We start from the raw sequence: 19,125 nt of genomic DNA, 5'->3' as shown, positions 1-19,125 counted from the left end.
GAACCGGCAAACGCACATTCACCGTTTCCACAGGTCATCTTCCGTTGTCTGTACATGATGAGAGATGCTCTGAACGGAGAAAGTGATTTTTTGATACAAGGTTTTGTTTTCTTCTTTGTTGAGTTTAGGGCCTTGGGAAACAAACGGAGGAAGAGTTAGTTGGATGAAATTTGATTCACTGTATTATAAATGCATTGTCTTCTGAAAGCTAAAAGTGTGAGAAAAACACACGCCACTCCCTCCAGTCTTACTAGGGTTGCCAGCTCCAGATTGGGAAATACCTACAGATTTTGGGGGCGCTTTGGCAATTGGACTCTACGGCATTTGGCAATGGCCACTTTGGCAATTGGACTCTATGGCATTAAACTCCCTCCCTTTTGCAAACCCCGCCTACTCAGGCTCTGCCCCCCAAAACCTCCCACAGGTGGCAAAGAGGGACCTGGCAACCCTAGGGAGAAGTGAGGTATCCAACTCCAGGTTGGGAAATTCCTGGGGATTTTTGGTGTGGAACCTGGAGAGGGTGGGGTTTGGGGAAAAGCAGGACCTCAGCAGGGTATAATGCGAAACACCCTCCAGGGGAATTGATCTCTGTAGTCTGAAGATCAGTCAAAATTCTGGGAGATCTCCAGGCCCTACCTGGAGGTTGGCAACCCTAGGGAGAAAAGATCAGTGCTGGCAGGAAACATGAACCTAGGGTTGCCAACCTCCAGGTACCAGCTGGAGGTCTCCTGCTATTGCAATTGATCTCCAGCCAATAGATAGGGATGCCAACTGCCAGGTAGTAGCAGGAGATCTCCTGCTAATTCAACTGATCTCCAGACAATAGAGATCAGATCACCAGGAGAAAAATGGCCGCTTTGGCAATTGAACTCTATGGCATTGAAGTCCCTCCCCTCCCAAACCCCGCCCTCTTCAGGCTCCGCCCCAAAAATCTCCCGCTGGTGGCAAAGAGGGACCTGGCAACCCTACCAATAGAGATCAGCACACCTGGAGAAAACAGCCGCTTTGGCCATTGGACTCTATGGCATTGCAGTCCCTCCCCAAACCCCGCCCTCCTCAGGCTCTGCCCCAAAACCTCTCGCCGGTGGTGAAGAGGGTCCTGGTGGTAACCCTACCTGAACCCCTGTGCCCAAAGGCCCATAAAAACTTGCAGCCGGCCCACCTTAGGCCTGTCTCCCAATTGCTGTAACGTCTACCTTGGATCGTACTTACGAGTACCTGCCCGACATTCTCTTCGCGACGGTGATGATGATTCCGGTGACCACGCCGATTGCGACAATGATCCCAATGATGATCCCAACCAGTGCAGCTGTTTCCAGACTATCTAAAGGGTACGAGAAAGACAGCCAAGTTGAGTGGTAGGGTTGGCCAACCTCCAGGTACTCTCATGAAAATAACCCAAAATATAATGGGAAACAAATTACAAAATACAATAGTACCATAGATTCAACGTCAAAATTCCAAAGATGGTGTTTCAGCATATGTTACACAAGGTAAGCATACACTCAATTGTAATTCTTGTGCTGATACCATTAAACCATTTTTATCTTTTTAAAATATCATTAAACAATTTTTATCTTTTTTTGCTTGAAAGCAAAGAATGTTGTTCCTGAAAAAAAGATAAAAATTGTTTAATGATATTTTAAAAAGATAAAAATGTTTTAATGGTACTAGCACGAGAATTATGATTGAGTGTATGCTTACCTTGTTAATATATATGACTGTAACATACGCTGAAACACCATCTTTGGAATTTTGACGTTGAATCTATGGTACTATTGTATTTTGTAATTTGTTTCCCACTATATTTTGGATTATTTTCATGAGAGTGATTTTCTGTGTGTTTTTGGGTTTAACTAGTCAGTACACAGAAGTGTCTACATAACCTCCAGGTACTAGCTGGAGATCTCCTGCTATTACAACTGATCTCCAGCCGATACACAGCAGTTCACCTGGAGGAAATGGCTGCTTTGGCAATTTGACTTTACGGCATTGAAGTTCCTCCTTCCCAAACCCACTCTTCTCAGGTTCTGTCCCAAAAAGCGTCTGGCGGTGGCGAAGAGGACCTGGCAACCCTACTGAGCGGTTGCTTTGGTGATACGTTTCAACCAGGAAAGCTAGTCACAGGAGATCTAACAGGAGAAAATCATTAAATTTCTCCTGAAGCAGCCACTCAGTTTCGATCGGGGCCATAGTACTGGGGAAAGATGTGTACGTGGTGGTGGGGAGGGTTAACTATTTTCTCCCCGAAAGGAGTTTCAAAGCGGCTTACAATCACAACCCCTTCCCCTCCCCACCACAGGCACCTCATGAGGTAGGTGGGGCGGAGAGATTTCTGAGAGAACGGTGACTAGCCCAAGGTCACCCAGCTGGCTTCATGTGTAGGAGTGGGGAAACAAATCCAGTTCACCAGATTAGAGTCCACCACTCATGTGGAGGAGTGGGGAATCAAACATGGTTCTCCAGATTAGAGTCCGCAGCTCTTAACCACTACACCACGCTGGCTGATGCCACCAGTTTTGTTTTTGCTGGCAGCAGCTTCCCTCTGTTTCGTAGGGGGCTCTTGCATCTACATTTGGGATTACTGTTGTTGTTGTTTTGGGAACCTGATTCCCATTTGCTCTGCGAAGTCTGCAGAACACCAAAGGCCTGCCGCTTTTCCCGAATCGGCCTTTCCATTTCTTTGCTTGCCCTCTGAGCTTGCAAGGGGCAAGAATTCTTTGACGCTGCCTCTGACCTTCTCAGGTGCCCAGTGCAAAATGAGAACGGTCGGGTCAGCCGGCTCTTTGCCAGTTGCGGTGGGTCCCTACAAGGGTCTGATCTCACCACTTTCTAGAGTCAGCCCTAGCCGGCGTCCCTGATTCTGAATTTAACTTGGACTGGATTTCAATTGAGATTAGAGCAGGCCAAGATTAAACTCCCTAGCCCCGATCATATAAAGAAGAGTTGGTTTTTATACTCTGTTTTCTCTACCCAAAGGAGTCTCCAAGTGGCTTACAACCACACACACACCCCAGTACACACACAACAAGCACTTTGTGAGGTAGGTAGGGTTGCCAAGTCCCTCTTTGCCATCAGCAGGAGACTTTTGGGGCGGAGCTTGAGGAGGTCGGGGTTTGGGGTGGGAAGGGACTTCAATGCCATCCCATGGCCAAAGTGGCCATTTTCTCCAGGTGAACTGATCTCTATTGGCTGGAGATCAGTGGTAATAGCAGGAGATCTCCAGCTAGTACCTGGAGGTTGGCAACTCTAGAGGGAGGTGGGGCTGAGAAAGTTCAGAGAGGACTGTGACTAGCCCAAGGTCACCCAGCAGACTGCATTTGGTGGAGCATCTAATCTGGTTCTCCAGATCAGAGTCTGCCGCTCATGTGGAGTGGAGAATCAAACCCGGTCCTCCAGATTAGAGTCTGCCCACCGCTCTTAACCACTACACCACCGTAGCTCTTGACCCCCCAAATGCTTGGAATGCAGGAGTTCATCAGGCAAATGTAAATGCAGAATCAGCAGATATGGCCCTTCTGGTATCTGGGTCATGTTTAGGGTTGCCAGCCTCCAGGTGCGGCCTGGAGATCTCGAGTTATCTCCAGACTATGGAGATCAGTTCCCCTGAACGGACTGAAACATCATATTGGGCATTATCCAGGCAGGCTGTAATGTAACAATTTGATAGTGTAGCAAAATGAAATAGGACTCCAACATTTATTCCAGCAAAGGCTTTTGTGAGTCAGAACTTGCTTCTTTAGATGCATGGTGTGTCCACCAAGCTTCTGAATGTATACTTTATCCAGCTACAGAAAAGGGTTGGGTAGTAGAGAGAAGTTACAAGGAGAGGGCAGCATGCAGAACCAAAGAAAGAATAATCTGTCCATTCATAGTGGGGGAGAATCATTGCCAACTGCTGATAGATGGGTACGGTAAACATCTAATTATGGAAAATACAGCGTGAGACTTGAGAAGCAAATTCAATAGAGCAGCACAGAGACCACATAAAAGTATATCTGCCGAAACTGGGTCATGCTCAGGAATTGTGACCTATAGTGAATGAGGAAACCAAGGTCCTTAATTCAAGCTATGAGGGGTAGGTTTCGGTTGCCAACCTCCAGGTGGTGACTGGAGATCCCCAGACTACAGAGATCAGTTCCCCTGGAGAAAAGTTCTGCTTTGGAGGGTGGACTCCATGGCTTTGTAACTTGTTAAGGTCCCTCCCCAAACTCTTCCCCAAACCCCTCCCCCAAACCCCTCCTCAAGCTCCACCCCCAAAATCTCCAGGTATTTCCCAATCCATGGGTCAATACTGGCCCTTTGCTTACACAGGGACTACCTTTAACTTTTTCAAATCACTAGGGAGTAGGGTTGCCAACCTCCAGGTACTAGCTGGATATCTCCCGCTATTACAACTGATCTCCAGCCGACAGAGATCAGTTCCCCTGGAGAAAATGGCCCTTTGGCAATTGGACTCTATGGCATTAAAGTCCCTCCCCTCCCCAAACCCCGCCCTCCTCAGGCTCCACCCCCAAAACCTCCCGCCAGTGGTCAAGAGGGACCTGGAAACCCTACTAAGGAGCTGCATGGCCCAAATGGAGACTTGAAGCCCGGTCTCCTAACTCAAAATTCGACAGACCTCTGTACCAAACCGGTCCTCCGTGCCCAGCTTACATTTGGGCAAACTGAAGTGGAGATTTCATACCGGCAGATCGCACATTGTCACTTGCAAAGCTAATGCGACAAGAACGTATCATTTAACTTCCCAAATTAGCCTTCCAGCCAAAGAGGCCTCCCATAAAGTCTTCGTTCGCCTCATCAGTGCTTCCCCGATTCCATCGTGACCCAGTCAGTTCGGACCGAAGGAACCCACGGGCCAGCCGCTTGTCTGAAATTACTCCAGAGGATGGTACCGTGTGATTAAGTGGTCTTCTTAGGTTACCGGCATCCTTGTTTGACCCTCTTGGCATGCTAATGAGCTTCTGCTCTCTCGTGTAACCCGAGGAGGGTGGCATCACGTCCTATTTCCTGATGAAGCAGAGGTCCTCTCGGGCAGTCGCTGTGGAGTGGAGGTTGTTTCCTGCCGAGTCATTGCTGACTAACGAGTGCCACAGATGCAGCACACCGTGTGAATGCACGGCTGCCATGGCGAGCCATCAGTAGGTTGCCAACCTCCAGGTGGTGGCTGGAGATCTCCTGCTATTACAACTGATCTCCAACCGATAGAGATCAGATCACCTGGAGAAAATGGCTGCTTTGGCAATTGGACTCTATGGCATTGAAGTCCCTCTGCTCTCCAAACCCTGCCCTCCTCAGGCTCTGCCCCAAAAACCTCCCGTGGTGAAGAGGGTCCTGGCAACCCTACTTACAGATACGAGGGTCCCAGGATGGGAAGGGCTTTTACAGATTAACACCCGTACCTTGTATCCCTAATGGAAGCAAACCGGCAGGCAACATCACAATTTTAAAAACTCAAGTGATATTGCAGAACATTTAACTCCCATCAGCAGTCTAGCTGCTGGGTTGATGTTTCCATGTTGACTTCAAGGGATGCCCCATGTGGGGCGCGTTACAGCAGTCAAGTCTTGAGGTTACTGTAGCACAGATTAGTTCAAGAAAGGGCAGACTGGGCCTCTTTTTCTGTCTCAGCCTCAGTTATGTCACGGTGTTATTGTGGGGTAGGAAATGGGATCACACCCACCCTGTGCTCCTTGGAGGGAGTATAGAAATGTGATGGATGAACAAAATGGCAGGTAGAATGAAAGGAAAGAAGATGTTCCTCCTCCCCCAAATACCTTCAGAATTTCCAGGGACTTCTGGATCTGTCGAGTTTTCGCTATCTTCACTAGCTGACATGGCCCTTTCTGTGGTCATTAATTCTTCTGTTATGTTCTGTTGTTTTGTAGGCAACTGCAGGCATGGAGAGGTTGGCCATGTAGGGGGAACAAACAGAAACAAAGGTAAGGCCTATTTCCTTTTTAAGTTAAAGGAGAAACCCTAAGACTGCAATATATTCCAGGATGAGATTGTTCTTGATTCTAAAATCAGTGACGCAAACTTTTTAAGGAAACAGCAGACTTCTAGGAAATAGAGACATGAGCGAACAGTGAAGATGTTTCAAGGCATGAAGGAAAGCCCAAATGTACAGACTAAATATTTTACGGTGTAAAAGAGGAGGCACAGATTTAGGGGCCAGTCCTAAGCAAGCGTACTGGGAAGTAAGTCCTATTTTATTCATCTGGGCTTATACCGGAGGAGGAAGAGGAGGAGGAGGAGGAGAAGAGTTGGTTTTTATATCCCAACTTTCTTTACTACTTAAGGGAGAATCAAACCAGCTTACTATCACCTTCCCTTCTCCTCCGCACAACAGACACCCTGTGAGGTAGGTGGAGCTGAGAGAGCTCTAAGAGAACTGTGACTAGCCCAAGGTCACCCAGCTGGCTTTGTGTGTAGGAGTGGGGAAACAAATCCACTTCACCAGATTAGCCTCCGCTGCTCGTGTGGAGGAGTGGGGAATCAAACCCGGATTCTCCAGATCAGAGTCCACCACTCCAAACCACCACTCTTAACCACTACACCACGCTGACTCTCCTTACAGGCTAAAAACACAGAAAGTGCTTTTAGGATTGAAGCCATTGGTTGTTTATGCATGGGTAAATTCACTCACGTCCTGTCCCCTCCATCAGTCTCAGTTGTTCCTTGGAGTGATGCATGAGTTTTCCGTCCATTAGAGATGACCTTGCTGCCAGCCCTCACAAATCCCGGGACTTCCCATCCCTCTATTAACCTGATTCTTCCTTCTCCTCTATGCTCAGCCAGGGTGAAATTCCTGTGTATAAGGCAAAGCACGGGACACGCAAGCCTGGTTTCTCTCACAGAAAGCACATAGCCAATTACCAAGCAGCATGTAAAGAGACGGGGATTCAAATACTTCCTGCTTCCTCTGAGCTCTTTCTGAGCAGAAGAAAGGCTTTTTAATACCGATTTCTCCCCCTCCCTTCAGATTGCTCCGTTTTCTGTTTTTTGTTCTTAAAATGCTTTTTAATGCAGCAATTGGGTTTTTTGGGGGGATTTTCTCTCACAGTAAGCTCTACAAAGTAAGCCAATTACAAAGCAGCATTTGAAGGGGCAGGGACTTGATTTGGGCTTGGAGACTGATGGTGCATAGATTCCCAACAGGAAAGTGTGGGTCCAGCGAGGAACGAACCTCAGATAAAACTCCCATGCATAAACGACCTGAGTTAGGCTAGATTATCTGGGAAACAAACAAACCCCAAAGATCCCAGATTGACTGAAATTAAACAGCAATGGATGTTTTCCTTTGAAATATATATAAACTAGCCAGTTAATCTGCCTTCTGCGGTAACCGGGAAAGGCCGAAAGCGGGCATGGAAGAACCTAGCTTCTTCTTCCTACCACCTGGTCTAGGCTGGTTTCATACAGGAAGGCCTGCATAGTCCAATGGACACCTCTCTTACATCTAGGGTTGCCAGCCTCCAGGTACTAGCTGGAGATCTCCTGCTATTACAACTGAGCTCCAGCCGATAGAGATCAGTTCCCCTGGAGAAAGTGGCAGCTTTGCCAATTGGACTCTATGGCATTGAAGACCCTCCCCTCCCCAAACCCTGCCCTCCTCAGGCTGTGCCCCAAAAACCTCCTGCCGGTGGTGAAGAGGGACCTGGCAACCCTACTTATATCCTATTTTGAATACGGGAGAAATGCACTTCATAAATCAGCCCAGAATGACGCCTACCAGAGTTGGTGGTCCTGAGCCATCACCGTCTCCTGTCGCCGTTTCATCTTCCAGTAAAACTGTACTTGCTGGGCAAAAATAAGAGTGACTGATGAGTAAACAAGAGAGTCAAATAGACAACAGTGCATTACAAACCATTAAAAATGGCAGACAAATTGGGTTGGTTCCTGCCAGTTTTTCTGCAGACAAAAGAGAGAGAGGTCCATTTTGAGCCCAGGATCCATGCGTATTGAAGACCCTCCCCTCCCCAAACCCTGCCCTCCTCAAGCTGTGCCCCCAAAACCCCAAAAAAATCCATGCGGACAAAAGCCGGAAGGGAATGGGATGAAATGGCACAGAAAAGATCTTTGGATTATCAGTAACAACAGCATATAAAATCACAGGAGAGGGGCTGTGGCTCAGTGGTAGAGCATCTGCTTGGCATGCAGAAGGTCCCAGTCCCCGGCATCTCCAGTTAAAGGGACTAGGTGAGTAGTTGATGTGAAAGGCCTCTGCCTGGAGAGCCGCTGCTGGACTGAGTAGACAATACTGACTTTGCTGGACCGAGGGGCTGATTTAGTATAAGGCAGCTTCATTTGTTCTTGTGTTCACATTAGAGTGATTCGATTCAGCTATTGTGGGTTCATCTAAATAAAGACAATTTAGCAGCATCAAGCAAATAGAAATTAAAATAATTTGGCAGTTGTCAACGGGATTGCAGAGAGATACTCTGGGGCAAAGTATAGTCTTGGGACCTTTCTCCCTCCCCAATTCAAACGTGTGTGTGTGTGTGTGTGTTTTGTCATCAATTCACAACTGATTTAAGGTGACGTTGTAGGGTTTTCGAGGCAAGAGATGTTCAGAGGTGGTTTGCCATTGCCTGCCTCCGTGTCATGCCCCTGGTCTTCCTTGGAGGTCTCCCATCCAAATACTTGCCAGGGTTGAGGCTGAGTGTGTGTGACTGGCCCAAGGTCACCCAGCAAGCTTCCCCGGCAGAGTGGGGATTCGAACCTGGGTTTCCCAGATCCTGGTCTGACACCTTAACCACTAGACCACGCCAACTCTCTCCCAATTCAAATAACATTGTCCAGCATGGTGTAGTGGTTAAGAGCAGTGGTTTGGAGCGGTGGAGTATGATCTGGAGAGCCGGGTTTGATTCCCCACTCCTCCACATGAGCGGCAGAGGCTAATCTGATGAACTGGATTTGTTTCCCCACTCCTACACATGAAGCCAGCTGGGTGACCTTGGGCTAGTCACACTCTCTCAGCCCCACCTACCTCACAGGGTGTCTGTTGTGGGGAGGGGGAGGGAAGGTGATTGTAAGCCGGTTTGATTCTTCCTTAAGTGGCAGAGAAAGTTGGCATACAAAAGCCAACTCTTCTTCATCTTCTTCTACTTTAAATACATGGAGCAATGTGATAATAAATGTTTTATATTGTTCAGTATGCAGTGTTTAGTCATGAGTAATTCATTAATAACCCTAAATGCCGATTCATTAAATAGGGAAATTGGCTTTCTATCTGACTCTGTGAACCACTGCCTGGCAGGTGAAAGGTGAAAGTTCAGACAGCTGTGTAATGTATGGGCATCAGTTAAGACCATAGCGAAGGAAGCCCAGGAGCTTGAGTCCTGGGCGAAGGATCCTAAGCCCTGCTCGCATGATTGGCCACAGCCAACACATTCTATTGGCCCTAAGCCAGGTCATGCTATTGGTGACCTGGGGGTTGTTTTCCCCCTATCACGGATCAGGGGGGGAGCGGCCACCTGGGACCAGGGGAGCATATAAGCAGGGCCAGGTTGTCTAGTTCCCCAGTTCCATCTGTTATTGCTGAAATCAATAAAGCTGTGTTGTTGTTGGAACTCCGTCTCGACCTCGTGTGTCCTCCCCACGCGGACTTAACAGTGGCGACGAAGGCTGGTAGGCAGTCCGGCTTGCTACCGAAATCACTCTCGCTGAAATCTCCTGCGAGTCGCCGCGACTTCACGGTGCCCGGTAGGCAGGCCGGCTTGCCCTTGCTGAATTCACTACGACACACCTGAGACGCAACACTTCGCTGACATGGCTACCCGGGGGTCTCTGGAAGAATTCGACCCCACCAAACCGGGCGGCTGGAAGAGCTACGCGAGCCGGCTGGCCTTCTACCTCGACGCCAACGATATCACCGATGTCGGGAAGAAGCGCTCCGCCTTCCTCAGCGTGTGCGGGGCCCAGACCTTCGACCTCGCTCAGTCCCTGCTGGCTCCCGCCGAACTGGAGGAGACGCCATTTCCGGCGATCATGGCGGCGCTGGGGAGCCATTTCAACCCCCAGCCAACTCGGGCCACTCGCCGCTTGGCGTTCCACCTGCGGGACCAGGGACCAGGGGAATCGGCAGCTGCATACATTGCCGCTCTACGCACGGCCGCCCGTTCCTGCGAGTTCCCAGACCTCAACGACCGGCTGTGCGACCGCTTCGTGTTTGGCCTGCTGAGCGACAAGTTGCGGAGCCGGCTCCTCGCCAAGAAGGACCTCGCGCTGACCGCAGCCATCGAGGAAGCCACCGCGGCCGAATCCTCCGCCCGGCCCGGACGTCTGGGTGACCGGGCCACACCGATTCCCCGCGATCCGGTTCCAGTCCACCACGAGAGCGCCAGCGATGCAGCCTCCAGCGACGAGGACGAGGCTCACAAACTGAGCGACCGCGGGGCCTCTCGGGGGCGCCGGGCTCGGGGCACCACAGACCGACCTTGCGCGAGCTGTGGCGAGCGACACGACCGCCACTCCTGCCGGTTCCGCGACGCCTCTTGCCGGGCTTGCGGCAGGGTCGGCCACATTGCCAAAGTCTGTCGCTCGGCGCCGAAGGGTCGGTCCTCGCGCCCAGCCAGGAAAGACGGCGCCCCGCGCCCCACCCACGACTTGGACGCTGACGAGCCCACCAGCGGCCGCCGGGGTCGCCGCGATACCGAGCTGCACAGCGTCTCCCTCCACAAGGTGCACGGGGCAGACAAGGTCGCCATCGTCGTCAAGATCGGCGGTGCGCCTTGCGAGATGGAAGTGGACTCCGGGTCGGCTCTCTCCATTATATCGATGGACACGTACCGCGACCTGGGCCGTCGCTCTGCCTCCCTCCCCGAGCTGCGTCCATCCCGCGTCACCATTTGGGACTATCAGCGGCGCCGGGTGCCGGTCCGGGGGGAGGCCCGCGTACCCGTTCAATTCCGGGCCCGTTCCGGGCGCCTCCGCCTCATCGTGGTCGAGGGGCCTCGCGCGAGCCTCCTGGGGCTCGACTGGTTTCCGGCGCTCGGCCTTCACATCGGCGGCATCCACCACATCAGCCAGGCCGCCCTCGACGACGTTTGGGCGGAGTTCGAGGACGTGTGGAAGGGCCCACTGGGCTGCTACAAGGGGCCGCCGGTCCGCCTGCACGTCGACCCCGCCGCTGCACCCATCCGCCTCAAGCCTCGCCGCGTCCCCTTCGCCCTCAAGCCCCGGATCGACGCGGAGCTTGACCGTCTCGTCGCTCAGGGGGTACTGGTACCGGTCCCCAACGCCCCCTGGGAGACCCCAATTGTGACGCCGCTCAAGCCCAACGGGGACGTCCGCATCTGCGCGGACTACAAATGTACTATTAATACTGCGCTGCGGCCGCACGCCTACCCCGTGCCCGTTGTCAGCCACCTCCTGGCCTCCCTTGCTGGGGGTCAGGTGTTTGCCAAACTGGACCTCGCTCAGGCTTACCAGCAGCTGCCCGTGGACCCCGAGTCGGCTGAGGCGCAGACGATTGTCACTCACCGGGGTGCCTTCCGGGTGACGCGCCTACAGTTCGGGGTCAGCACGGCCCCGGGCATCTTCCAGAATTTGATGGAAGACCTCCTGAAGGGCTTGCCTGGCGTCGTCCCGTACTTCGATGACGTCTTGATTGCCGCAAGCTCCGAGGACGAGCTCCTGGATCGCGTCCGCCGGGTGCTCCGCTGTTTCCGAGATGCCGGGTTGACGGTCAAGCGAGAGAAGTGCCAGCTGGGCCTGCCGCAGGTGGAGTTCCTGGGCTACTTGATCGACGCAGAGGGCATCCATCCCACGCCCGACAAGATCAAGGCGATCCACAACGCCCCGCCGCCCCAAAGCAAACAGGAGCTCCAGTCGTTCCTCGGCCTGCTGAACTTTTACCACGCCTTCCTCCCTAACAAGGCGTCGGTTGCTGAGCCGCTCCACCGGCTCTTGGACAAATCCTCCCCGTGGGCGTGGGGTAAGTCGCATCAACGGGCGTTCGAGGCTACCAAAGACCTCCTGTCTCCCTCCAGCTTGCTCGTCCATTTCGATGAGAAGCTTCCCGTTGTGTTAACATGCGATGCCTCGCCCTACGGTGTCGGAGCGGTTCTGAGCCACCAGCTGCCAGGCGGTCGGGAGGCCCCGATTGCCTTTTACTCCCGGACCCTCTCCGCTGCAGAGAGGAACTACGCGCAAATCGACCGGGAGGCGCTCGCCGTCGTGGCCGGCGTGAAGAAGTTCCACAACTACGTTTATGGCCGCCCCTTCTCCATCATCACCGACCACAAGCCACTTTTGGGGTTGTTCGTGCCGGATCGTCAGACACCACAAATCCTGTCCCCCCGCATGCTCCGGTGGTCGATTTTTCTCAACGCCTACGATTTCCGGCTACTGCACCGCCCCGGGTCCAGCATCGCGAACGCTGACGCACTCAGCCGTTTGCCGCTCAAGGACTCCGACCCGGACCCGTCCCCGGCCTACAACGTCATGCTGCTGGAGACCCTGCCTGAACCGCCTTTGCATGCCTCGGACATTGCGGCTCACACTGCGAAGGACCGCACCCTCGCCCGCGTTTTGAACTGGGTGGGGAAGGGGTGGCCGGCGGCCAGGCCGGAGGGCGAATTCAAGCCCTTTTTCACGCGGCAGCATGAACTCTCGCTGAACAAGGGGTGTCTGCTCTGGGGGAACCGCGTCGTGGTTCCAGCCAAACTGCGCACCAAGGTCCTGGACGCCCTGCATGCCTGCCACCCAGGCATAGTGCGCATGAAGGCCCTGGCGAGGAGCTATGTGTGGTGGCCGGGCATAGACGCTGCTGTGGAAGAGTGGGTGAGCCGCTGCCAGCCGTGCCAAGAGTCGCGGCCCGAGATGCCGCGAGCCCCGACCCACCATTGGGAGTCCACCCACAAGCCCTGGTCCCGCCTCCACATCGACTTCGCCGGCCCGTTCCAGGGCAAAACTTTCCTGATCGTGGTGGACTCCTACTCCAAGTGGCTGGAGGTTTCTGATGTATGCTCTATGACCTCGCGAGTGGTGGTTCGAGAACTGCGGAAGCTTTTTGCCACCCATGGGTTGCCAGACACGGTGGTCTCCGACAACGGGGCCCAATTCACGTCCGCGGAGTTCCAAGAGTTCCTGGCCAAAAATGGAATCCGCCACACGACCTCGGCCCCGTTCCACCCTGCCACTAACGGACAGGCAGAGAGAATGGTCCGCACGACCAAGGAAGCGATGCGGCGCATTGAGCACAACGACTGGGACAGGGGGCTGGCAGAATTCCTCCTGTACCAGCACACCACGCCCAACTCCACCACCGGAAAAAGCCCCGCGGAGCTCCTCATGGGCCGCCGGCCAAAAACGCCACTTGACCGGCTACACCCCGACCTTGCGCCAGAACGCCCTCGCCACCGAGAAGAACCAGCAACCCCACGGGTCGTAGAGCAGGATGCCCCCGTCTATGCCCGTAACTATGGAATGGGCCCAGCCAGGATTCCGGCTACCGTGCAGGACGCAACCGGCCCAGTATCCTATCGGGTTGCCACCCCCGAGGGTCGAGTCCTCCGGCGACACATCGATCAGCTGCGCCGCCGACTGGCTGACGAGCCCGACCGCGCCGCTGCCACAGAAGCTCCAGAGCTTCCCAGAGTGCCGGAACAAGCCACCCCAGGGGAGAGCGAGCCGAGCAAGGAGCGCCTGTCTGCCGGCATGCACAGAGAGCTCCTGGAAGCCGTTTCTCCCACCTCCTGCGACCCCGGGCCGACTGCTGCCACAGACGCGGCCCCACCACCCACAACACCAGTTCCGGTACCGCGTAGGTCGCAGCGGTTACGAACACGACCCCGCCACCTGAAAGACTTTGTGTGCTCGTGAGTGTTTGGACTTAGGGGGGAGGGGTGTAATGTATGGGCATCAGTTAAGACCATAGCGAAGGAAGCCCAGGAGCTTGAGTCCTGGGCGAAGGATCCTAAGCCCTGCTCGCATGATTGGCCACAGCCAACACATTCTATTGGCCCTAAGCCAGGTCATGCTATTGGTGACCTGGGGGTTGTTTTCCCCCTATCACGGATCAGGGGGGGAGCGGCCACCTGGGACCAGGGGAGCATATAAGCAGGGCCAGGTTGTCTAGTTCCCCAGTTCCATCTGTTATTGCTGAAATCAATAAAGCTGTGTTGTTGTTGGAACTCCGTCTCGACCTCGTGTGTCCTCCCCACGCGGACTTAACAAGCTGGATCCTTGTTTGCCCAGTAATCTAATATGAATTTATATGTGGAACACATGAAGCTGCCTTATACTGAATCAGAACCTCGGTCCATCAAAGTCAGTATTGTCTACTCAGTCTGGCAGCCCCTCTCCAGGGTCTCAGGCAGAGGTCTTTCCCATCACCTACCCACTTAGTCCCTTTAACTGGAGATGCCAGGGATTGAACCTGGAACCTTCTGCATGCCAAGCAGATGCTCTACCACTGAGCCACTGGGTAAATACACTGGGCACCTCAAACTTAAAAGACAAGGAGGATTTCTAAAACCTTACAAACACCATCTGTGACTTTCCGCTCTTTTCACCACATCATAAGCCTTTCGTCTTTCATATCCCTTGTGGATTTCGAGCAATCTTTCTGCACCTCAGGTTTCCAAATGGCATTGTTTTGTTTGACCTCTTCCTGTCCAAAAATGTCATCATCTGGAGAGTGACGAGTGAAGGATTTGCGAGGCTGTGCGGTGAACTCGGTCAGCCAGGAAGCTTCAGTCTTCGCAAGCTCTGTTCATTGGGCAATTTCAACGCACATTAGCTTGATTTGAGTCCAATAGCACCTTAGTGACGGACAAGATTTTCAGGGTGTAAGCTTTCGAGCGTTGAAGCTCCCTTTGTCAGATACAAGTAGGACCTCCGTTCCTACTTGTATCTGATGAATAGGGTTGCCACGTCCCTCTTTGCCACTGGCGGGAGGTTTTTGGGGCAGAGCCTGAGGAGGACGGCGTTTGGGGAGGGGAGGGACTTCAATGCCATAGAGTCCAATGGCCAAAGCGTCCATTTTCTCCAGGTGAACTGATCACTATCGGCTGGAGATCAGTTGTAATAGCAGGAGATCTCCAGCTACTACCTGGAGGTTGGCAACCCTACACCTCCCTTATCTCTCCATGAAAACTCTGCATCTGCCACACACTGCTGTCTCCCGATGTTAGAGCTTGGTCTCCTGGATACAACAGGTGTCAAGGCCAGGATCATGGGCAGTGGACCAAGAGAGCTAGGGACAGGAAACATAAGCTGAGCACCGTTGGGAGGGATGAGTCAAAGGTCAGCGTCGGGGAGGAAACCTCTCTGCCGCTGAGAGCAACTTTACATAGCTATCCGGCTTTTACTCTTAGCGTGCATGCAAAGAGAAGCTGCCCTTTCTGTCTATGCATGCGCTGTATTATAGATTTATATTTATTTATTATTTCAACTTACTATCCCACCCTCCCCGGTCAAGGCCAGGCTCAGAACAGCTTACAAAGGAATATAAACATCCTGTTACAAAAATAAAAACCTGAAAACAGCAATTAGGGGAGGGGCTGTGGCTCAGTGGTAGAGCATCTGCTTGGCATGCAGAAGGTCCCAGGTTCAATCCCTGGCATCTCCTGTTACATTGATAAGAACCTGAAAACTGCAATTAGGGGAGGGGCCATGGCTCAGTGGTATAGCATCTGCTTGGTATGCAGAAGTTCCCCAGTTCAATCCCCAGCATCTCTGGTTAAAGGGACTAGGCAGGAAGGTGATGTGAAAGACCCCTGTCTCTGAGACCCTGGAGAGCCGCTGCCGGTCTGAGTAGACAATACTGACTTTGATGGACCAAGGGTCTGATTCAGTATAAGGCAGCTTTATGTGTTCATGTGTTCAATTAAACAGCCCTATAAAACAATCCTATAAAGCCATGTCCTAATTTATCTAAAGGCGCCTCTAGGGTGTTAACATAAGAGCCCCATGGCGAAGGGTGGTAGACTGGAGTACTGCAGCCCAAGCTCTGCTCACAACCTGAGTTCAGTTAGAGTCCACTGCTCTTAACCACTACACCACACTAGCTTTCTAACTCCATCCTGAACATATGGAGGGGATTCAGCTTTGCAGCATGGCATGCCAACGTTTAAAACGTTCCGCTCTGCAAACGTCCCTCATTTCTAAGCAGGCTCCAAGGTTGTCTGCGCTGTTCTGTAGAGGACTTCACTTTCTAACCAGCTTGCCTCTTCTTCACCCCCCGCCACCCCACTGGTATTTCCCACCCACCCCCCAGTGCTGATGTAGATGCGGCGATGCGCTGCAGTGTGAGATGCTAAAATCTGACGGTGTGCATTCCACTTCTAAGCCTTTCACGGCTCTCATGTTACCTCTATTGAAGTCCAGGCCAAGGGGCAATCCAGCTGGTAAACTTGGCAACCGGGTTGTTTTGCCCACTCCGTGCCATGCACCAAGGGCAGATTGAAAACATTCTGCATCGGAAAGGGCAACCCATAATACTGGGGGTGGGGGCTTGCCTCAGCAGCAGGCATGCAGAAGGTCCCAGATGAAAAGATCAGGAAGGAGGGGATGTGATTCAGTATATGGCAGCATCACGTGCACACATTTTTCTGGGCAGCAGCAGTGGCTCAATGGTCGAGCATCTGCTTGCCATGCAGCAGGTCCCGGGTTCCATCCCCAGCATCTCCAGGTAAAAGGACCAGGAAGCAGGTTGTGAAAGACCTCTACCTGAGACCCTGGAGAGCCGCTGCCTGTCTGAGTAGACAATTCTGGCCTTTATAGATTAATGGTCTGACTCAGTATAAGGCAGCTTTTATTAAGGGAGGAGTCATGGTTTGTGAGGTGGGGCTGTGGCTCAGTGGTAGAGCATCTACTTGGCATGCAGAAGGTCCCAGGTTCAGTCCCCGGCATCTCCAGTTAAAGGGACTAGGCAAGTAGGTGATGTGAAAGACCCCTGCCTGAGACCCCGGAGAATCACTTCCGGTCTGAGCAGACAATACTGACTTTGATGGACCAAGGGTCTGATTCAGTATAAGGCAGCTTCATGTGTTCATGTGTTCATAGATTTATTGATTGAAAGACATTTTTATACTGCTTTCTAAGTTTTTTTTAAACCTCACCAAAGCTGTGGAAGTTAAAATCCCCAGAAGTGAATTTTAAATAAAATGTAAATAAAAAAAATAAAATTCAAACCACCCATGCTGCAGAATTCAAACAAATGGTGCGATCAAAACTGCCTTCAAAAAGCAAATGCTTAAAAGCAGAGAGTAAAACAGAAAGCATAGACCCCTCCCCAGCAGAGCAAATTCCATTAAAAACCTTAATAATTTTCAAATGCCCAGGAAAATAGGGACATGTTCTCCTGACACCAAAACCCCAACGTGCTTGGCTGCCAACAAGCAAAGCAAACAGCTGTGAGGTGGGAGTTCCAGAGGTGAGGTGCCAAAACAGAAAAGCCCCTGTCTCCAGTGGTTACCCACCTAACCTCAGAAGATCAGGAACTGTTGCCACCAAGCTGGCAACAAAGTTTAATCGTATCTAAATTTATCTATTCATAAACAGCTCACAATCAGAACTTTGAGTCAGACGTTGAATATGCAGGCGAACGGGTTTCCAACGTTCACCTTCAAAGTCTGATGCAGCACAACTCGGTAGATCAAGCTGTGAATTCCCTACTCAACCACGTGCAAGTCTCGTGCTATGGACATATTAGCATGTGAACACATGAAGCTGCCTTATACTGAATCAGACCCTTGGTCCATCAAGTCAGTATTGTCTACTCAGACTGGTAGCGGCTCTCCGGGGTCTCAGGCAGGGGTCTTTCACATCACCTACTTACCTAGTCCCTTGAACTGGAGATGCCGGGGATTGAACCTGGGACCTTCTACACACCAAGCAGAGGCTCTACCACTGAGACACAGTCCCTCCCCAAATAATTTCCAGGCTAAAATCCTCCCCAGCTAGCAAAGGCCGTTGAGAAGACTGAGGCTGGAGATCAGAAGAGCCCAGCTGGACCAGACCAATGGTACATCGGGTCCACCATCCTGTTTCCCACCCTGAGGCACCAGATGCCTTTAGAAAGCTCCCAAGGAGGACATGGAGGTCATAGCCTCCCCACTGCTTCCACCAGCAACTGCTCTTCAAAGGTTGTCAGATGTGGTCCATGCTGAGAACTTAATATCCAGGTGTGCCGTTCTGATCAGGAACACAGTGTGCAGGCAGAGGCGGCTCCTGGTTTCTCTCCAACACCATTTTCAGGACCTGAAACAACCCCAGGGATCTGCTAGTTGTACTGTAGGGGGGGAAATCACATGTAGTCCATGGGGTGCATAAGTCTCCCCGGGGTGGGGGGCAAATAGCAGCCCCCCAGAGCCATTTCAGATTGGAATGGTGATGCCAGTGCTTGTGTCTGCCACACGGATTTTGTAATGTGAATCAGGCGGTGGGGGTGTGAGAGGAGGGGGTATACATACTGCAAAAAAGAAGCTTTTTTCATACCTCTTTTAGCTTTCTGGCAGAAGGGGGAACCCTCTCATCTCTCTCCCCACTCCTACACATGAAGCCTGCTGGTTGACCTTGAGCTAGTCACGGTTCTCTTAGAACTCTCTCGGCCTCACCTATCTTATAAAGTGTCTGTTGTAGGGAGAGGAAGGGAAGGAGGTTGGAAGCCGATTTGATTCTCCTTAAAAGGTAGAGAAAATCGACATATAGACCCCTCTTCTTCTTCTTTCTTCTTCTTCTTCTCCTCCTCCTCCTCCTCCTCATGTCTGATACAAATTCCCACAATGAAATGTCAGCCAATCACTCCATAGTATTACAAAATAAGTGAAGTTGGTACTATTTTGCTTTCCTGCAACAATCCTACCTTTCCCCCCCTTTGGCTTTCTGATGCATGTCATAATTGGCTTCCCTGGGGGCTTTTTGCTGTTGAAAACCCAGTACTTAGCAGCCCAGATTAACACCTTGCTGAACTTCTGCTGTCACAATGCTAAAAACTCAAGCAAAGAGGGAAACTGAGATGAACAACCGCTGAAATGCACAACCCTGATCTCCCGTCCATCCATTTCTATCAATAGGACAAGATAACCTTTTTCTTACCTTCCTCAGCGATCCCCTGAAAAGACAAACTCCCAATCAGCAAAAAGAGGAGCTGGATTTTAAGAAACATCTTTG

At 51.9% G+C, this 19,125-nt stretch overlaps 1 protein-coding gene across 1 annotated transcript; it reads right to left on the bottom strand.

Annotated features, from left to right (window-relative positions):
* Positions 1-1,201: 1,201 nt before the first annotated feature.
* On the bottom strand, positions 1,202-19,125 carry PDPN (podoplanin). The gene is made up of 4 exons (XM_056864945.1): positions 19,051-19,125; positions 7,736-7,803; positions 5,778-5,892; positions 1,202-1,324 (listed from the first exon to the last, which is right to left on the bottom strand). Exons 1-4 carry the CDS (start codon positions 19,118-19,120, stop codon positions 1,209-1,211), a joined length of 369 nt encoding a protein of 122 aa, XP_056720923.1. The 5' UTR covers positions 19,121-19,125; the 3' UTR covers positions 1,202-1,208.

This window comes from Euleptes europaea, chromosome 19, assembly GCF_029931775.1.
Source record: "Euleptes europaea isolate rEulEur1 chromosome 19, rEulEur1.hap1, whole genome shotgun sequence".
NCBI classification, from domain to species: Eukaryota; Metazoa; Chordata; class Lepidosauria; order Squamata; family Sphaerodactylidae; genus Euleptes; species Euleptes europaea.
Note: the sequence above shows the minus strand (reverse complement) of the source record. Positions and strands in the feature narration are given on the sequence as shown.

Bases quoted from the DNA above. Each gene is read 5' to 3' on its own strand.
- PDPN (XM_056864945.1), bottom strand. From the start codon at position 19,120: ATGTTTCTTAAAATCCAGCTCCTCTTTTTGCTGATTGGGAGTTTGTCT. The intron at 7,804-19,050 runs GTAAGAAAAAGG...ATTTTTGCCCAG, and splicing joins TCAGGGGATCGCTGAGGAAG to CAAGTACAGTTTTACTGGAA. The intron at 5,893-7,735 runs GTAGGCGTCATT...CCATGCCTGCAG, and splicing joins GCTCAGGACCACCAACTCTG to TTGCCTACAAAACAACAGAA.